Source organism: Apium graveolens, chromosome 6, assembly GCF_009905375.1.
Source record: "Apium graveolens cultivar Ventura chromosome 6, ASM990537v1, whole genome shotgun sequence".
In the NCBI taxonomy this organism is placed as follows: Eukaryota; Viridiplantae; Streptophyta; class Magnoliopsida; order Apiales; family Apiaceae; genus Apium; species Apium graveolens.
In genome coordinates, this window is record NC_133652.1 from 11,408,451 (window position 1) to 11,428,992 (window position 20,542).

A 20,542-nucleotide genomic window follows, 5' to 3' on the forward strand; every position below is an offset into this window, starting at 1 on the left:
TTGCAACACAACTTTCTTAAACTTTTTCTTTCCCTCACGTTAATCAGCCTAGATTTACAGGAGATAATTTACAACAGATTAAGACTATTTATACTCGATTAGTGCCCTAGTTGATGGCATTTCACTCTGCGGCCGGCACTCGAGGAACCACGGGCCAACGGTTTGTCTCAATTTATTTTTTTATATTTTGAAACACTATTAAACTTTAAAAGGGTCTTATACTCAAGTTATGTTTGATTAATAATTTGTTTGACAAAAATCTAGATATGTTTGATTAATAATTTGTGTGACAAAAATCTAGATATACACTAACATATAATTTAGCTGATATTAAAATAAATATTCTTTACAATTTGTGAAGCCATCATATTTCTGAGGTTGTGAAAATCTTGAATTATGGGGAGAGGAAGAAATAATATCAGCTATTGACTGCTTTATTTTCTATTTATAATAATAAAACATCTCTGATCTAAGTTTTCCTGCATGATATTTTTTTAAGGTACATTTAATTGATTTTTGCTGAGACTCTTGTGTTAGTGATATGGGATGACTACAATAATTTAATTATTTGTATAGATGTGTAGTTAATTATATCATATTTTTGGTTGAATACCGTTAATTAAAATGTAGAAGGAAATTGTGTTTTAAATATTCTTGGTTTCAAAATTGTACAAGCCTCCTATATTTTCAGCATCAAATATGTTAGTAAGAAGTATTTTTAACTAATTAGCTGCTTTTTATTCAATCCATGTGCAAACATACCTATTTCCTCAATTGCTGGTGCCCCATGGTTGCCTACTATTTTTTTATGTGCAATAACAATCACATGAGAAGGATATTTTTAAATTCAAAGGCGATACCCTATCCACCCCCTTGCATACATTTTTATTTCTCCAGAAATTAAACAAGCACTAACTCCCTGAAAGCAACCATATTCCCTTACCAAATGACCCTAAAACACATGCAATCCCATATCCATGCCAACACCATATATTAATATAAGCATATAGATATATAATAAAACCCAATGGACACGTACTATTTTAGCATGCAAATGCATTTTTGGTTTCAGATCATTACCTGCAACTACACGGCCCACAACATTTTTCTTCATAAAATCAGACATCATGGCATCTAGTGTTATCTTGAAGACACGCGCTACAAGGTCGGGATGTACAGAAGCATCTCCGCAGCCTGCAGGTGAAATTGAGCGTTGTATTTCTACCCATTTTGGACTGCAGGTAAATGTCACAAACAAATCTGGGTGCCCGTATTCCTTGCACAAAGCCAGTGAGTCCTAGAAGTTTTGCTGCATATATCTGAATCCACCAGTGAAGCTCGAAGGCAGCACTACACGCTTCCCTACCTCAGCTGCTAATGTATCTCCATGACTGACACTATCTACAATATTTTTATATAGGTCAAAGCAAATTATTGATTGATGCATTTCCACCCATTTAAGCCTACTGTGCTCAATGCAGCACCAGGCGGCCACAATATACTGAAGTAAAAGTCTTCCATCTAGCAACAAAGTATGCCCCTTTCCAATACGAAACTGTAACCTGAATGCCTGGAACTCTCTCATGCTAACTGTTTTTTGATTATCTTGGTCTGAGCTAGGAACCTGACGATGTTTAATGCCTAGCCTGTAACCATCTTCGCCATGGGGGAATAAAAGAGGGTACTGAAGTGACATAAAATATGGGTGGATTTCAGTAATCCTCTCCAAACCTGTAGTCTTGTACTCAACAAGGATATCCCTAGGGTTGGTCAAATTTTGAACTACTGCGAGGCCCGCAAACTCGTAATCATTTCCACTAGGAAGGTTTACAAAATGACCATCGCTTGTCCTCCTTTCAAGTAGCCTCAGCCTTACAAGTATTTGCTCGGATATATGATAGCGCTCCCGTACCTGTTTGAAGATCCCTATAAGGACATTGTCCCGGTTCAACATTTGTAAAAGCAAATCAACAATATCGGGATCTAATGTGTTTCCGGTATGAGGGAACTGTAAACGGTGCTCAACTGCCTCCTGTCCGTCATACATGTAAAACTGAGCATATTTAGGAGTTCGGCCATCCGGTGGGAGCAAATAGCCTATGCTATGATATACATGGTCGTTGAGACGGAACACATATGGGCCAGAACCATTGTTTATACTCTCGTCAATATTGCCGCCAAAAGAGGAAAGGGCAAATATGTTATTGTACATCCGAGAATTACTATGAAATTTTACCTCCCTCCTCCTAGTGCCAGTGAATAGTTGGGCTAACTCTGGAGGAGTTGGCCGAAGCAGGGGAAGCAGAACCTTTCCCTTGGAACAACAGATGGAGTAGGCCCTCGGCCCTGGACCTACATGTCTTCCTGTAAATTCCTCCTCCCAAACAAGTGCTCCGCAGTACGCACATACCTGATCATGGTCGCCAATATCCAACTTGGCATTTGCAGCAGCCATTTTACAAAGACATCTTAGCATCACAGATAAGCTAATCAGAATTTGATACGTTTAGGTTGGATACCTGCCAAATTCTCTTTTCTTCTTGTCAATATGGCCACGTTGACGCGGGGTCTCAGCTGCCGAGCCTGCAAGCAAGAGTACAATTTGAAATGGTGAATAACTGGACAATGGGGCATGAAGGCGCATTAACCATGCATTGGCTGTACAAATATGGCAAGGAAAGCGACAACAAAGGACAAGCGGGAAGAGCCTACCCTCGCATGGCCTATTTATAAGTAATGCGGGTGGGCATGCCGCAGGTGGAGTAGGAGGCCCTGCCACAATATTTCCTGCAAATGCATTAAGCAACATGGACATTTAATAATTAAATTAAAGCGATAAACCTTACTTGAAAGTAACTCTCAGATAAAATGCAAAGTAGCAACTATCCGAGACATTGGTTTCACAAAGGAGTGAGAGTTCCCACATGTATTTCTAAATCAAAACACAAGTCAACTGGCATATAAACAATTCAGCATACCATATTAATATACTCTTCGAATTGTATTATAGTACTGTAGTATGGGACATAATGATTAAAACAGAATACACAAATTTATATACACCTCAGTATGTGCAAAGTTTTAACTTTACAACCTATTTATCACTACTTCCATACTAAAACAATCAATTGGTCCATTTGAGTGGTTTACCATTGTGGGTCCCTATAATAGTAAATAAATAGATAGGGAAATAATTGTATACACAACATAAAAACAAACTGGCAACTTGTTTTTCCCAAATTTTTTAGCAAATATATACTTTCAGTGCCTCAATTACCTAACAAAATTAAACGGGAGATTAAGAAGTCAAATCATGCTATTCAACTCTGACTTACGACACATAAAAAGTCCCAACACAAAATTTAATATCTAATTATTTATACAAAATTTTAATAAAAATTAAATAGTATAAATAAAAAAATATATATATATATATATTAAAGGAACCTGTGCATCGCACATGATTTAAGCTAATTATGCTAAAAATGTGTCTATGTGAGAAATATATATATACATATATATTTGATAAAATCTCAAAATTATACGCATTCAAATTAAATTAAAAATCATATATTTACTATTTAATATTTATTTAATTATGCAAAAAATATTAAAATAAAATAATATAAATAAAAAATATAAATATTAAAGGAACCTGTCCATCGCACAAGATTTAAGCTAAATTTGTTAAAAATATTTCTAAGTCAGTGCCAACATAGTAAAAAACGGTCAGAATAGCTACAAAGTCGTCTAGTTTGCTTTTATTCAAGGTTAATGTATCCTAAGTTGGCTTCATATCCCGTGCAAGGCACGACCTTGCTAGTAAAATCATGTTAATACAGTATCCTGCACCCGCAGACTGGTAACATCTTGTTAGTATGGCACTTTGCGGGTCTCTAGAATAAAAAGTAAATTGAAAATATTAACTGTTCATAATGTGTATACAGGTGAAAATAGACAAAAAATTCACCCTACTAATCTCCCTGAAGAAATTTTCAAAGGTCTGGTCGTAAATAAGAATTTATACGAGTATTAGATACTCCTTCATCTTCCATAACAAAATTGTGTGAGAGTCCTTAATAATTATATATATATATATATATATATATTAAAATACTAATTATCTATTCTTTGAATCCAAATGGTTTCTTTCTGCCTTGGAATGTTAAGAATGGGGAACATAATTAACCTATCTCAAGAATTCAATAGTAATTATGTAATGTTCTTTCTCTGGCTCAGGCTTTCACACCTCCTCTGCTAAATGTAATATCAGAATGCCAACACCTTTTTCTGTATTTGGAATTTCAGGGCTTTGATATCGGAATGTCAACACCTCTGCTAAAGTAATAATTTGAATGCACTTCATAATTTGAAGCCAAGCACTAAAATTGAAGTGTGTCCAATAACACAAGGATATAAATAATAAACATAAATAAACACTCCCCTTCGAAGAAGGCCTTTAGCCGAGCCTTGGCATGGGCGTCTTTTTAATAAAGCCCTAAAAATTTAAGCCTTATTGTCCATTATACTACCTGAATCACGAAAAAATTGCCTTCTCCTAACCTACATTTAGTTTGGTCCTATTTAAAACTTCAATACAAAATACGATATTAATGCCTATAATTGGTGAATGTCTATATAGCCAAGTCTTATTGGATAGTAAAATTGTAAGACCAGCCGAAGTTCATATGATCAGTGGAGCAACTATAGTGATCCCCAAACTAAAGTATATTCTCAACTATGGGCATCAATATTTGGTATTGTTAGGGCGGAAACCCGCGCTAATAATACACGCAAGTATACGCGTTCGCAAGTAATATAGAATACTTTCTAGTTCGTTCCCACAGAGACTCAGACTAATTATTGTTCAATTAAACTCACTCACCAATGTATGATTACTTCTCAATGTTAAGACACTAACACTTAGAATTGTTGACTAAATATTAACTACAATTAACTACTTAATTAACCACTTAATTAACACTTCGAATTAACAATATTAAAACACTCATGAGATCACAACTTCATTACTACTTCCTTCAATAGTTATTGTTATTACCCTTAGCATGCAACGGTGATGATATTAATCGAATAACACGAAACTGATAAAAGCCAACTTTCATTGTACTAATACCATTCTACCAAGCATCCACAATTAAGATAGAAGTTGAATAGACATCAATTATGTTGAGTCCCTATATGTCTACAGAAATTGACAACATAATGATTTAAACACAAGTTATTCCTTTTGATTACACAGGGCGAATAAAACGGTTAGAGTTATCCACTAATCATGCACATCATACATGAACCTATGCTAGCATGACAAGTTCTAAATCTCGAGATCCACCGTCGCTTCACAAGAGATTAACACCCTATCTTATATGTTCGCAACGCACATAAGAAGAATACGCACAACCAATACTAGATATCATACAATCATCACACACTAAGGTATTAAACAATTAACTACAGAATTCCATAGTAAATCCGTTACGACCCCATGATCACGATTAGCCCATGATAGCACTTATCGTCATCATGGGTTCATATGAAAACATTATAAACAAACACAAGAGAATAATAACTAAACTAATTATATTAAACCAGAGTACGTCACAAGAGTAAATAGGTTCAAAAGCAAGAAAACTAGCATCCAACGTTACAACGAAATAAAAAATCACAAGAAAATATGCTTCCTCTTCGTTGTGGTGTGCTAAAACGGTCTTCTTCCTTATCTCCTTCGGTTTAATACCGCGATCCAACCTTGTGAAAACGTCTCCAAATCTACTTATATAATAGTCCCATAAAACTCAGATTACATAGAAGTTGGAAGCCAAACAGAAGTAGAAGTCTAAAACAAATTATCTTTTTTCCCGACCCTGCGCGGCCGCTCAGTATACCTGAGGCTGAGCGGGCGCTCAGCTTTCTGCGCGGCCAGCTACGCTCAGCATAGCTGAGCGGGCGCTCAAGACCCTACTGGAAAATTCCTGAGTTTGCTCCGTTTCTTCGCTGTAATCTGCCCCTTTCTTTCCTCTCACAATGCTGAACACATGCCTAGGCTTATTCTTGATGATTACTCCTCCGAAATGCAACTATTACCCTGAAATACACAAACACTAGAAAAACGCATCAAATACACAAAATACTTGATTTCAAGACACCAATTTAAGCTATTTTAAGACGTTCTAAGTGGTATAAAATGCCACTTATCACACCCCCAAACTTAAATCGATGCTTGTCCTCAAGTGTCACAGACTCAAAAATAAATAAAAATATGCATGAATGCAATCTATATGAAATGCAGCGATCCCCCTTACTAAGACCAATCCAACCAACTTACAACATCTCAACAAATGCAATTAGGCGACTAAAGATCAATCAAATCATGCAAACGAACATACAGCCAGAAACATGGTGTGTGCAGATGCTTAACAGATATGCTTCGGAACTAGACCAATTATTATGACTCAACTATCATCAAGGCAATCACATGATTATACAAAGAATAAAAATTCTAGGCACAAAGTGACTTATAACACTACGAGAATCATGGAGCTTATTACGGAATCATGTTTTTTATTCACACAAATAATGCTTATTTGACCGTGCAATGAGTGAGGTCCACAAAAGACCTATACAATGGTATCCATGTAGCGAGCGTTAGGTTAGCAGATCCCAGACTCTAAAAGCCTTAGGTCACTAGGCACAAAGTCCCCTAAGAACTTAATAACTCGAATACCAAAGAGCCCACTCGCGATCAATTATGCATAAACACATACTTTTTTTTTCCTTTTTTCTCTTTTTCTATTTTTTTTCTTTTTTTTTCAAAATTTCTGAGCAAGTGCGTTTCGCTCCATCTTGCTCAACCCTAGACTACTCGCAGAAACCTACGAGCCGGCTACTAGCCAATTGACGCCTAGCCACAACTAGCAACAAATTCCATTTTTTACTCCATTTTTTCTTTTTCATGCCTTTATCACTAAGAACCTATTATCAAATTCTAAGCATAATAAATAGATTTACCTCGAAAACAATCAGATCATAACAACAATCTAGTCCTTAAGCATTCTCTAAGACTTATTGAAAATACAAGTGCTTCTAGCATGCATATCAACCTACATGACTCAATCATCACTTTAATGCCATCACTACACTCGTATCAACATCACAAATTAGTCGATAAATCATTGCAAAAGGGATCATGGCATATGCATGAACTATATGATATGATAACAAATAAAGTTATATATAAAAAAAACTATATGGCAAAAATTATGCAACTATATGAACTAAACTATCATGAATATGCAGCTATATGACACACACACAAAATATTCCTTAACTACCACCCCCAAACTTAAAATCTTCACTGTCCCCGGTGAAGGTAGTAGAAAGAAACACATGGTATACCTACTTGGAGTCATCATCATCATCACCCTCAGTGGGTGGAGTATCAGGCGGCGGGTATGCAGAGTCCTCACCAAAAATTGGCCATTGGATGTCAGCTCCAAGGCCCCGAAAAGCAGTCCCTAACGCAAGGGTGAGCTCCTGAGCAAACCTGCTCTGCGTCTCGTACATGGCATCCATCCGCCGTGACAGCCTCCTATACTGGGCATCAGCCATCCCAGCACCCTCCTGAGCTCTCGAAGAACCAGCCTCATCACGCCTAGGCCTAGCCATAGTAGCACCTCGTGCTGGACGCCCTCCTGGAAGACGATAACCCAGCCCATGCTCCTCGGGCTCACCACCGGTCCACTCCTGCATCCCATTCAGAGTCCCAGAATCAATCGAAGCGGCCGCAACTGCAACTGCTCATGAGACGGCCAGTTCACTCCCACTGCTCGGCAAAGCTTCATGACCGTGGATGCATAAAGGATGTTCATGTGCTTAGCTCCCCTCAAAAACTTCAGAATCCCTTGGTAGATGAACTTACCAAGGTCCATATAGTACTCCTCATTCAGAATTCCCCACAACAACTGTGCTCTCTTAACTGTGACCTCATGTGCATGCGAAGAAGGCAGAATATTAGCACAAATAAACGTATTCCATGCACGGGCATACCTGTTCATAGCGACCGCCGGAAAGTGACGATACTCATTAGTTCCTGTCTTGAAGGTCCAAACTGTGCCCGGCCTACAGAGAGTAGCACAAATCAAATCCAAGTCGAAATCCTCAGCAGTCTTCTCATTCCAGTTCTCCTCCTCGGGCTTCCTCTCTCGCTACCCAATCACACGGCGAATCGCCGCTGGGTGATAATCAACCGTCAGCCCTCGGACCACAGAAAACCCATTCTTCTCGGCCTTCGCGTTCGCATAGAACTCGCGAACCACGCTCATCGGTACTGCTTCAGGCGACTCACAGAAAGCTATCCACCCCTTCTCTGCAATCATAGGTAGCAACTCACCATCCCTCCCCGATGGTAAAAACCCCCTCTCCTTCATAATCGGCTTTCCCAAAAGCCTAATGTACTCCTCCTCCGCAGCTCTGTCTTTCAACCGAGCCCTCACAGCAGTACCGCTCGATGAATCAGTAGTAGGGACTGTGCTGCTGCTGTCAATAGTCCTTGCTCTCTTGGGTGCCATTGAATCTGAATAAAAGTGCTTGAGAATAGTGTTTTTGTGTTTGGAGAGAGTTTGAGTGTAGAATGTGTGTGGGAGATGTATGGGATAGGTGTATGTATATATAGGGTATGGATTAGGTTAAAATTAGATTAGGAGTGGGTTTGAGGGATAAAATCATGGGGTAATGGGAAAAGAAATCGTGGGTAATGGGGCTGTAATTTATTTTTTTGATTTTCTGATTTTTTTGGATTTTTTATCAACTTAAAAAAATTCTCACAGTCGACCCCTGAGCGGTCGCTCAGCAAAGCTGAGCGGGCGCTCAGCAGAGTTGAGCGAGCGCTCAGGGGGTCTCTGGAAAAAAAAAATTCGAGCCCGATTTTTCTAATTTTTTTGTGGTTTTGGATAGGTTATTAACTTCTAAGGGTTCCTGTAACAACAATTCATGGGTTGCCTCCCACGCAGCGCTTCTTTTTCGTCATTAGCTTGACTTTGCGTACCTTCCTCAAGTTGACAATAAAATGGCACTAACCACTTCTCAGTTTTCCGTGTCCCCATAGTAGTGCTTCAAACGCTGACCATTAACCTTGAATGCCTGGTCCGGATCATTCTCAAAAATCTCCACCGCTCCATGTGGAAACACAGTTTTGACAATAAAAGGTCCAGACCACCTTGATTTCAACTTCTCAGGAAAAAGTCAGAGACGAGAGTTGAATAAGAGAACTTGTTGCCCCGGCACGAATAACTTAGGATGTAGCTTCCTATCGTGCCACCTCTTCACCTTTTCCTTGTACATTTTGTTATTCTCGTACGCTTGAAGTCGAAATTTATCAAGTTTATTAAGCTGAAGCATTCTCTTCTTACCAGCTGCATCTAAATCCAGGTTCAACTTTTTCAACGCCCAATAGGCCTTATGCTCAAGCTCCGCAGGTAAATGACATCCCTTACCATACACCAGTTGAAACGGGGACATACCAAGTGGAGTTTTGTATGCTGTTCTGTAAGCCCAAACAGCTTCATCGAGCTTTAAAGACCAATTCTTCCTTGACGGACAAACAACCTTCTCTAGAATGCGCTTGATCTCTCTGTTAGACACTTCCGCTTGACCATTTGTTTGCGTATGATAGGCAGTAGCAACTCGATGATTCACATTATAACGCTGCATCATAGAAGTGAACTTACGGTCGCAGAAATGCGACCCTTCATCACTTATGATTACCCGAGGCGTTCCAAACCTTGTGAAAATCTGCTTATGAAGAAAATTCAACACTGCCTTTGCATCATTTGTCGGTAGAGCTTTGACTTCTACCCATTTTGAGACATAATCGACTGCCAGCAAGATGTACTGATTATTGCAGGACGAGACAAAAGGCCCCATGAAATCGATTCCCCAAACATCAAAGACCTCGACTTCAAGCATCACATTTAACGGCATTTCATCCTTTCTCATCAAATTTCCCACTCTTTGGCAACGATCACACCTTAAAACAAACTGATGAGCATCCTTAAACAAAGTAGGCCAGAAAAAACCTGCTTGCAGAATACGAGCTACCGTCTTCTCACCACCATAGTGTCCACCATAAACTGTGGAGTGGCAGTCTCGTAATATCCCCTCCGTCTCACAGAACGGGATACATCTCCTGATGATCTGGTCAGCTCCCTGTCTAAACAAATATGGTTCATCCCACATATACCACTTCACCTCATACAGAAACTTCTTCTTTTGAGCTAAGGTCAAATTAGGAGGCATTATATTGCTGACAAGATAGTTTACAATATCTGCAAACCATGGCTCTTCCTCCTGAACAGCGAACAACTGCTCATCCGAAAAAGATTCGTTGATCAATGTCTTATCCTGTGAAGTAGACTCGGGATTCTCCAATCTAGAGAGATGGTCAGCTACTTGATTCTCAGTACCTTTTCGATCCTTGATCTCTAACTCAAATTCCTGAAGTAAGAGCACCCAACGAATGAGTCTCGGCTTCGAATCCTTCTTGGAAACCAAATAGCGAATGGCCGCATGATCAGTGAATACTGTCACTTTTGTCCCCAGCAGATAGGATCGAAATTTCTCGAAACCAAATACTATAGCCAAGAGCTCCTTCTCAGTAGTGGTGTAGTTCATTTGGGCCCCATTTAAGGTCTTACTAGCATAGTAGACCACATGAAAGAGATTATTCTTGCGCTGCCCAAGAACTGCACCTACCGCATAATCACTTTCATCACACATCATCTCAAAAGGCTCTGTCCAATCCGGTGCTGTAATAACTGGTGCAGTGATTAAACTCTTCTTGAGAGTCTCGAATGCCGTCAAACATTCATCATCAAATTTGAAAGGCACATTTTTCTCAAGAAAGTTGCACAACGGCTTAGATATCTTTGAAAAGTCCTTGATGAACCGCCGATAAAAACCCGCATGACCAAGAAAATTACGGATTCCTTTCACAGAAATAGGTGGTGGAAGATTTTCAATGACTCTCACATTGGCTTTATCCACCTCAAGACCCTTGCTAGAGACCTTATGCCCAAGAATAATGCCTTCACGCACCATAAAATGACATTTCTCCCAATTGAGCACCAAATTAGTTTCCACACACCTTATGAGCACGACACGAAGATTATTCAAACATTCATCATACAAATGTCCAAAGACGGAGAAGTCATTCATGAATACCTCAACATTATTCCCAATCATGTCAGAGAATATAGCCATCATACATCTCTGAAAAGTGGCCGGTGCGCCATATAACCCAAACGAAACTCTGCGAAAAGCAAACGTGCCAAATGGACAAGTGAAGGTAGTCTTTTCTTGATCCTCTGGTGCAATACAAATCTGATTATACCCTGAGTAGCCATCCAGAAGACAATAATACTCATGACCAGCCAACCTGTCAAGCATCTGATCAATAAATGGAAGAGGGAAGTGATCCTTCCTTTTGGCTTTGTTCAACTTTCGGTAATCCATGCATACTCTCCATCCTGTAACTGTTCGAGTGGGGATGAGCTCATTCTTCTCATTTGCTACCACAGTGATACATCCCTTCTTAGGCACACATTGTACGGGGCTCACCCAAGAACTGTCAGAAATAGGATAAATGATGCCTGAATCCAGCCATTTCAGAATTTCTTGCTTCACCGCCTCCTTCATGATAGGATTAAGTCTGCGCTGCTGCTCAACAGTTGGCTTACTACCCTCCTCTAGCATAATTTTATGCATACAATATGAAGGGCTGATCCCTTTGATGTCTGCTATGGTCCATCCAATAGCCGATTTGAATTCTCTCAAAATCCTTAAGAGCTTGTCTTCCTCACTACCTGAAAGGTCAGATGCAATAATAACAGGTAAAGTAGATGCATCACCTAAAAAAACATACCTCAAGTGTTCAGGTAATGGCTTGAGCTCCAAGGTAGGTGCTTCCTCAATTGATGGTTTGAGCTTTCCTTCAGCATTCTTGAGGTCAGAAGTACCAAGAGATTCAAACGGCATGTCCAGCTTTCGCCTCCAGGGAGAAGCATTCAAATATTGTAATTGCTCATTGCCATCTTCTTCATCACTATCAAAATCCCCCACTAAGGCCTTTTCTAATTCATCAGACATTAGCATATGATCGAGTTCTGAAGTAACCGCAGAATCAATCACATCCACTTTTAAGCACTCCTCATCTTCTGTAGGGAATTTCATTGCTTTGAATACATTGAAGGTCACATCCTGATCCTGCACCTGCATAGTAAGTTCACCTTTCCGCACATCTATCAAGGTACGGCCAGTAGCCAAGAAAGGTCTTCCCAAGATTATGGGAATCTTCTTATCTTCCTCGAAATCCAGAATAACAAAGTCTGCAGGAAAGAAGAGCTTATCCACCTTGACTAGCACATCCTCCACTATGCCCCTTGGGTAAGTAATAGAACGATCAGCCAATTGTAGAGACATGTAGGTGGGTTTTGGATCAGGCAAATCCAACTTTTTAAAGATCGACAACGGCATCAGATTGATGCTTGCTCCCAAATCACAAAGGCACTTGTCAAACGACAACTTGCCAATGGTGCAAGGAATGGTGAAGCTACCTGGATCTTTAAGCTTTGGAGGTAACTTTTGCTGCAGAATAGCGCTGCATTCTTCCGTTTAAGCAACGGTCTCAAGGTCATCCAGTTTCACCTTCCTTGAAAGAATACTCTTCATAAACTTCGCATAACTAGGCATTTGCTCCAGAGCCTCAGAGAAAGGTATATTGATGTGAAGTTTCTTGAACACCTCCAGAAACTTACCGAACTGCTTATCCAGCTTTTGTTGCTGCAATCTCTTAGGGAAAGGTGGTGGTGGATAGAGTTGTTTCTCCCCTGTATTACCCTCAGGTAGAGTGTGTTCAACAGTAGTCTTCCTTGGTTCCGCCACTTTCTCCTTTTGCTTAGCTTCTTCATCTCTAACTTCAGCTTCTCCTTCTTTTGCCTTTTCAGCATCAGCAACTTTCCCAGACCTTAAGGTAATAGCCTTGACTTGCTCTTTAGCTTCCTTCCTGCCTGGCACTTCCGTGTCACTGGGAAGTGTTCCAGGTTGAGGATTGAGCACTGCATTGGCTATTTGACCGATTTGATTTTCCAAGGTCTTGATAGAAACCGCCTGACTCTTGCATAACAGCTTAAGTTCCTCAAAATCAGCACTAGTAGGTGCAGCTGCACTTCCCTGTTGAGGATGTGATTGCCTTTGAGCATACTGTTGTGGTTGCTGGAATCCAGGTGGATTGAACTGTTTACTCACACCTTGCTGATATGGTGGCTGAATAGCATTCTGATTATTACCCCAGCTGAAATTTGGATGATTTCTGTTGTTAGAATGATAAGTAGCTAGCACAGGCTGCTGTTGTCGCTGATAATTATTCACATACTGAACAGATTCGTTGATGAGAGAACACTGATCTGTAGCATGAGAACTTGCACAAAGCTCACAGACCATAGCTATTTGATTAACTCCATATGTAGCTAGAGAATCGACCTTCATAGACAGCGCTTGGAGCTGCGCTGCAATAGCGGTGGCTGCATCGACTTCCAGAATACCTGCTACCTTCCCAGGCATCATCCTCTGAGTTGGGTTTTAATGCTCATTTGCAGCCATAGTCTCTATAAGATTATAAGCCTCAGTATAATTTTTGGCCCACAAGGCGCCTCCAGCTGCTGGATCGAGCATGGGCCGAGATTGGGCCCCCAAACCATTATAGAAACCAGTGATCACCATCCAATCGGGCATTCCATGATGTGGACACTTTCTCAACATTTCCTTGTAGCGTTCCCAAGCTTCGCACATAGATTCTGTAGATTGCTGCGCAAACTGAGTAAGAGCACTCCGCATAGCAGCAGTCTTTGCCATTGGATAAAACTTCACCAGAAACTTTTGCGCAAGATCTTTCCAAGTAGTGATGGACCCAGCTGGTTCAGAATGTAACCAGTCCTTAGCTTTATCCCTCACTGAGAATGGGAAAAGCCTCAGCTTGATAGCCTCATCAGTCACGCCATTATACTTGAAAGTACTGCAGATCTCGACAAAATTCCTTATGTGCATGTTGGGGTCTTCAGTCGCAGCTCCTCCAAAAGAAACAGAATTATGCACCATCTGAATAGTGCCCGGCTTGATTTCAAAGGTGTTAGCTTGAATAGCCGGATGAAGAATGCTTGACTGAATGTCATCAATTTTAGGCCGAGAAAAGTCCATAAGAGCTGGATCGGCCTGAACAATACGATCACCCATGATTACTGGTTCTTTCTGCTCACTTCCTGAATCTGAATCTTCAAACTCTATCTTCTCCAGAATATCAAGAACTTCGTCTGTCTCCTCAGCTGTATCTAAAGTCCTCTTGCGAGTACGAGAACGAGTTTGCATAAACGCTTGCTAAAGTACCTGAAACACAACCAGAAATAATAAGTAACAAAAACTTCTTAATCACTGAGTCCTAACGACCAATGATGGTAAGTACATAAACTAAACAAATACGCCGAGTCCCTGGCAGCGGCGCCAAAAACTTTTTAGGGCGGAAACACGCGCTAATAATACACGCAAGTATACGCGTTCGCAAGTAATATAGAATACTTTCTAGTTCGTTCCCACAGAGACTCGAACTAATTATGTTCAATTAAACTCACTCACCAATGTATGACTACTTCTCAATATTAAGACAATAACACTTAGATTTGATTAACTAATTATTAACTATAATTAACTATGAGAATTAAACACTTAATTAACACTTGAATTAACAATATTAAAGCACTCATGAGATCACAACTTCATTACTACTTCCTTCAATAGCTATTGTTCTTATCCTTAGCATGCAACAATGATGATATTAATCGAATAACACGAAACTGATAAAAGCCAACTTTCATTGTACTAATACCATTCTACCAAGCATCCACAATTAAGATAGAAGTTGAATAGGCATCAATTATGTTGAGTCCCTATATGTCTACAGAAATTGATAATATAATGATTTAAGCACAAGTTATTCCTTTTGATTACACAGGGTGAATAAAACGGTTAGAGTTACCCACAAATCATGCGCATTATACATGAACCTATGCTAGCATGGCAAGTTCTAAATCTCGAGATCCACCGTCGCTTCACAAGAGATTAACACCCTATCTTATATGTTCGCGACGCACATAAGACGAATACGCACAACCAATACTAGATATCATATAATCATCACACAGTAAGGTATTAAACAATTAACTACAGAATTCCATAGTAAATCCGTTACGACCCCATGATCACGATTAGCCCATGATAGCACTTATCGTCATCATGGGTTCATATGAAAACATGATAAACAAACACAAGAAAATAATAAATAAACTAATTATATTAAACCAGAGTACGTCACAAGAGTAAACAGGTTCAAAAGCAAGAAAACTAGCATCCAACGTTACAACGAAATAAAGAATCACAAGAAAATATGCTTCCTCTTCATTGCGGTGTGCTAAAACGGTCTTCTTCCTTATCTCCTTCGCTCCTTGCTTAATACCGCGATCCAATCTTATAAAAACGTCTCCAAATCTACTTATATAATAGTCCCATAAAACTTAGATTACATAGAAGTTGGAAGCCAAACAGAAGTAGAAGTCTAAAACAAATTATCTTTTTTCCCGACCCTGCGCGGCCGCTCAGCATAGCTGAGGCTGAGCGGGCGCTCAGGACCCTACTGGAAAATTCCTGAGTTTGCTCCGTTTTTTCGCTGTAATCTGCCCCTTTCTTTCTTCTCGCAATGCTGAATACATGCCAAGGCTTATTCTTGATGATTACTCCTCCGAAATGTAACTATTACCCTGAAATGCACAAACACTAGAAAAACGCATCAAATACACAAAATACTTGATTTCAAGACACCAATTTAAGCTATTTTAAGACATTCTAAGTGGTATAAATTGCCACTTATCAGGTATCTTCCTGAAACTCCATAATTTCCTCGTTACTTTTTTTATGTGATTACCCAAGGTTGGCGTCTGGCTCTGCTCATAAACTAAAGCATAACCTCAATTTAAGTAACTTTCAGACAAAAAGCAAGGTACCCACTATCCCGAGACACTGGTATCAGAAAGTGGTGAGAGTTCCCACATGTCTTCCCAATCCATAACCAAAATCAACGGGCATATAAATAATTCAGTATACTAGATTAATATATTATCCGAATTGTAGCACTATAGTCTGGACCATAACAATTAAAACTAAAAACAAAAAATTATGGACAGGCCAATTTGTGTAAAGTTTAAACTTTACAACGTATTCATCACTACTTCCGTACTCAAAATCAACCAGAACTCATTCACCAAGTACAGTTGCGAGAGAATACAACAGTAATAAAACACATAAAGGGCTAAAGAAAACAACCTCTACCCCGCTGGAGGCGGTTGCACCGTTGCTTATATAACTGGCGAGCCTCAATCAATTCATCAGTTATAGGAAGCCTCAGCCTGCCTCTTTTCTGCGAGGGGCCTTCCATGGAGGGCGGTTAACCTGGGCTAGGAAAAATAATCGCAATAGCAGAGGAAGAGAGCCGATGAGGGGAATCAGAGACGAAAAGGAATGACCCTCCTGTATGTGGCATTCATTTGATCTCCACCGGAAATGAACGGTCACGGTGGTTACAGCAGAAGCTAGGCGGTATGTTAGCGTCTGAGCAAATGGGCCTAAAATTGTAGTTGGCCAAGGGGGCAAAAATGTAATTATACACGGATTAAATTGTCTCAGGAGACCCCCTGTTCCGCTATTAGATATATAATAGATAGGAGAATATGATGATAAAATTTATGAGATTTTTTATTTTCATTGAAATGTTAAAATTGTTTTTATAAGCAATCTAACATAGGTCTTACAACCAGGCCTGTCAATGGACCGCAGCTCCGGCTCAATCAGGTCCAATCCGAGACCTTCTTAGCGGATATGGATTGGCCTAAAATATCTGATCCATTAATGATCCGATCCAGTTGAATATATATATATAGTAAAGTTCTATATATACATATATAATAAAAATATTTTCATTAGAATAGTGTTATGGATCAAAAACTAAGATGTATAGTTGTTGTATTTATTACTAAGGAACGTGAGCTTCGAGACTCGATTTGACTGCTCTTGTGTTTCGTGACTCAATCTGCCTTAACAAGATGCCTACGTACCTTGCTGATTGCCAAGGATCAAGTCAAAAAACGTAGTTCTGATCTGTGGGGTGAGGCCCCTTATATAGATGTTGAAAGTCCTTGAATTGGACTTGGTATAGGAGACTTGGTGGTCAAGTCTCTGAGTTAGAATGGACTTGGGAGTCCTAGGAAGTGGGAAGCTGATTACTTATCCTATGAGGTTCCTTGAAGGCCAATCTACAAGGATTTATATCCCCACTAGGACTTATCTTAATAGCTGTTTTTCTCCCTTATTAATTAATTATGAAATTAATTAATAATCAGGGTTTTGGGCCTTCTTTGTTCCATCAGGCCTGATCTGGTCCATCAGGTCTGATCAACGTGTTAACCTTTTTGGTCTGAATATCATACATCTTCTTATTGGGCCTTGCAGCCCAATTCATATGTAATTAATGCAACATTAACTATGTAATCATGATTTATTTATCTCTATCATTTGCCCCCTAACTTTTGGGAAACAGTGACTAGGTTTCGCAGAAGTTCAGTTCTTTCGTTCCCTTCCAGGGTGTCGTTTTTGCGTAAAGTGTGGAGCGACCTACACATTTACAATGATTTTCTTTTATTCATTTTATTCAGGAATTTTTCCCTAAATTCTGGGATTTTTCCTTAATTTCCAGGAATTTTTCCCTTAATTTTGGGATTTTTCCTTAATTTCCAGGAATTTTTCCCTTAATTCTGGGATTTTCCTTAATTTTCTGGATTTTTTCCTTAATTCTGGGATTTTTCTTTAATTTTATGGATTTTTCCCTTAATTTTTGGGATTTATCCTTAATTTTCTGGATTTATTCTTTAATTTTCTGGATTTTTCCCTTAATTCTGGGATTTATCCTTAATTTTTTGGATTTTTCCCTTAATTTTCTGGATTTTTCCCTTAATTCTGGTATTTATCCTTAATTTTCTGGATTTTTCCATTAATTTTTGGGATTTATCCTTAATTTTCTGGATTTATTCATTATTTCTGAAAATATTAACATTTTTCAGAAAATATTTTAAGGATTTTCCTTAATTTTCTGTAATTTTTCAGGAATTTTTCTTCTTTTTCTTCCCCCTTTTTCCTCTTTTTTTTTACATATTTCGACCAGGAATCCTATTCGACCAGGATCCTGGTCGAATTATCCTTCCTTCAGCCCTGGTCGAAGGCATTTCGAGGTGGGCACTTTCGATCAGGAATCCTGGTCGAATTTCGGCCAGAATTTTCTCCTATATATATATATATTTTTTTTTTTCGAGCAGAAAATTTTCGAGTAAGAAATTTCAATTTCGGTCAAGATTTTCGGTCAGGAGCCCTATTTTTGACCGAATTAACCTCCTTTTGGTTGCCCAGGTCGACGAGAATTCGAGCTCAAGGATTTCGACCAGGAATTCTTCATATTTTCTGGTCGAATTGGTCTTGATTCTGGTCGAATTAAGGCCGTTTTTTACCCCTGATCGACAGGGTTTCGACCTCAGGCCATTCGACCAGGAATATAATGCAAGTCCTGATCGAACTGGGTCAGGAATATATTTATTATTATTTTCCCTTTTTGCATATACTTGGATTTGGGCCCTTAAACCTGGGCTGAATTTGTTGGGCTGATCTTTGGGCCTATTTTTTCATCTGGGCTTTGGCTCATGGGCCTGATTTAACCCTATTTAAATATAGTGGGCCTTATCCCTGGGCCTTCAACTTCAATTATCTGGGCCCTTTTCTGGGCTTGTTTCTTATTGGGCCTATTTTCTACAGGCCTTTTAATTGGGCCCCTAGTTCTGGGCTTTCAATTTAATTTGGGCTAACATTTTGGGTTCAAACTCAGGCCCATTGTTTTTAGCTGGGTTTTGGCTCAAATTTCTAATGTTCTAGAACTTCTATGGCTCTCTCTGGATTCTTCCAGAAATTTCCAGAAATATCTATTTAATTTAAATTTCATTTCTGGATCCTTCCAGAACATTCTTTTCTTGGGCCCAAATGGGCTTTTCTAGGCCCAACTAGCCTTCTTTGTGCCTATATAAGAGTGGGATGGGAGAGTGGAATCCTCACACCTCTCATTTCACCTCTCATTCCTCTTCCCAAATACTCTCCTCTCGAGTTTTTCTGGCCAAGTCCCTAGCCTTTTCCGGCCTTTCCTTCCTTCCAAGATTTCAAGGTTCCTTCAACCTCCATCAATGATTGATAAGAATTCCGAGAGAGCGGCCAAGATAGCCTCGACTTCAAAACGAGGTAAGTATATCGAGATCCGTTCTTCATACATGTCTTTAATCGATATGATTAACACTAGGGGGGATGAATATCCCTCTACTGCACATCTCGATTCTTTTAATCATTGTAACACTTGGCACAGCATTGATTTCGATAAATTAAATACACGTTATAACGTTTTTCCTCCTCTTAGATTAGTTCCAGTTTCTGGTGGTGACTGTACTTGCCACTGGAAACCCAACACTCTCTTTATTTATACAGATGCCCTTGATGCTGGGCTTAGGTTCCCTTTTCATCCCTTCATTCCTCATCTTTTAGCCGATTTATAAATCAACCCATGTCAGCTTCCTCCAAACGCTTGGAGGAACATTTTATGTTTTATGGTTTGCTGCCTTAGGGAAGGTTTTCCCTTTTCTGTAGCTGTTTTTAGGAAGGTTTTTCAATGTTACAATAGCACTTCTGGTAATTGTGGTTGGGTCTATGTCAAACAAAGACCCAAATGTAAGCATATATTTAACGGCACCTCCATTCCTGATAATAACCAAAACTGGACGAATAGTTTCGTCGGGTTACGTTGGGTGAATGGCGACTGGGGCACACTATTCAGATCTTCCTTCGGGAAGGTTAGTGATGGTAGCCTCAAATCCATTCACTTAACTCCCGAGGAAACTAATATTTATAATGAGCTAACTCGGGATGACGTCACTACTACCAGTTGGACTCTCTTAGAGGAATTCTCCCTCATCCATGTGGGACTATCCTCTGTTTCTCAACAGGGTATTTTTCTTCCCTTCTCAATTTTATTTTATTTCATGCATTATTGACACCACTTATTTTGTTTTTTATCTTATTTTGCAGCTGCCAAGGAGATCAACGAGGAGAACGTGCCCCTTGTTGAGGAAACTGCTAGAATGAAAAAAGCTCGCCTTGCAGGCCTGGACACTCGAGGGAAGGCCATGGAGCCTATCTTCTTGAGGAAACACAAGGAGCCCATGGGGGAGGCTTCAGCTAAGGGAGCTGAGGGCCACAGTGCTCCTATTACTGCTGCTTCTCCTGCTGCTGCTGCTACAGGCGCCTTCCAGCCTCTCTGGGGATTCCGCCGAGGAGATACCGTGGTGGG

The 20,542-nt window shown here is 39.6% G+C and overlaps 1 protein-coding gene across 1 annotated transcript; it reads right to left on the reverse strand.

Annotated features, from left to right (window-relative positions):
• Positions 1-974: 974 nt before the first annotated feature.
• On the reverse strand, positions 975-16,823 carry LOC141664128 (uncharacterized). The gene is made up of 4 exons (XM_074470024.1): positions 16,438-16,823; positions 2,713-2,787; positions 2,524-2,583; positions 975-2,451 (listed from the first exon to the last, which is right to left on the reverse strand). The coding sequence occupies exons 1-4, from the start codon at positions 16,547-16,549 to the stop codon at positions 1,298-1,300; spliced, it is 1,401 nt and encodes a 466-aa protein (XP_074326125.1). The 5' UTR covers positions 16,550-16,823; the 3' UTR covers positions 975-1,297.
• Between the last annotated feature and the right edge of the window lie 3,719 nt (positions 16,824-20,542).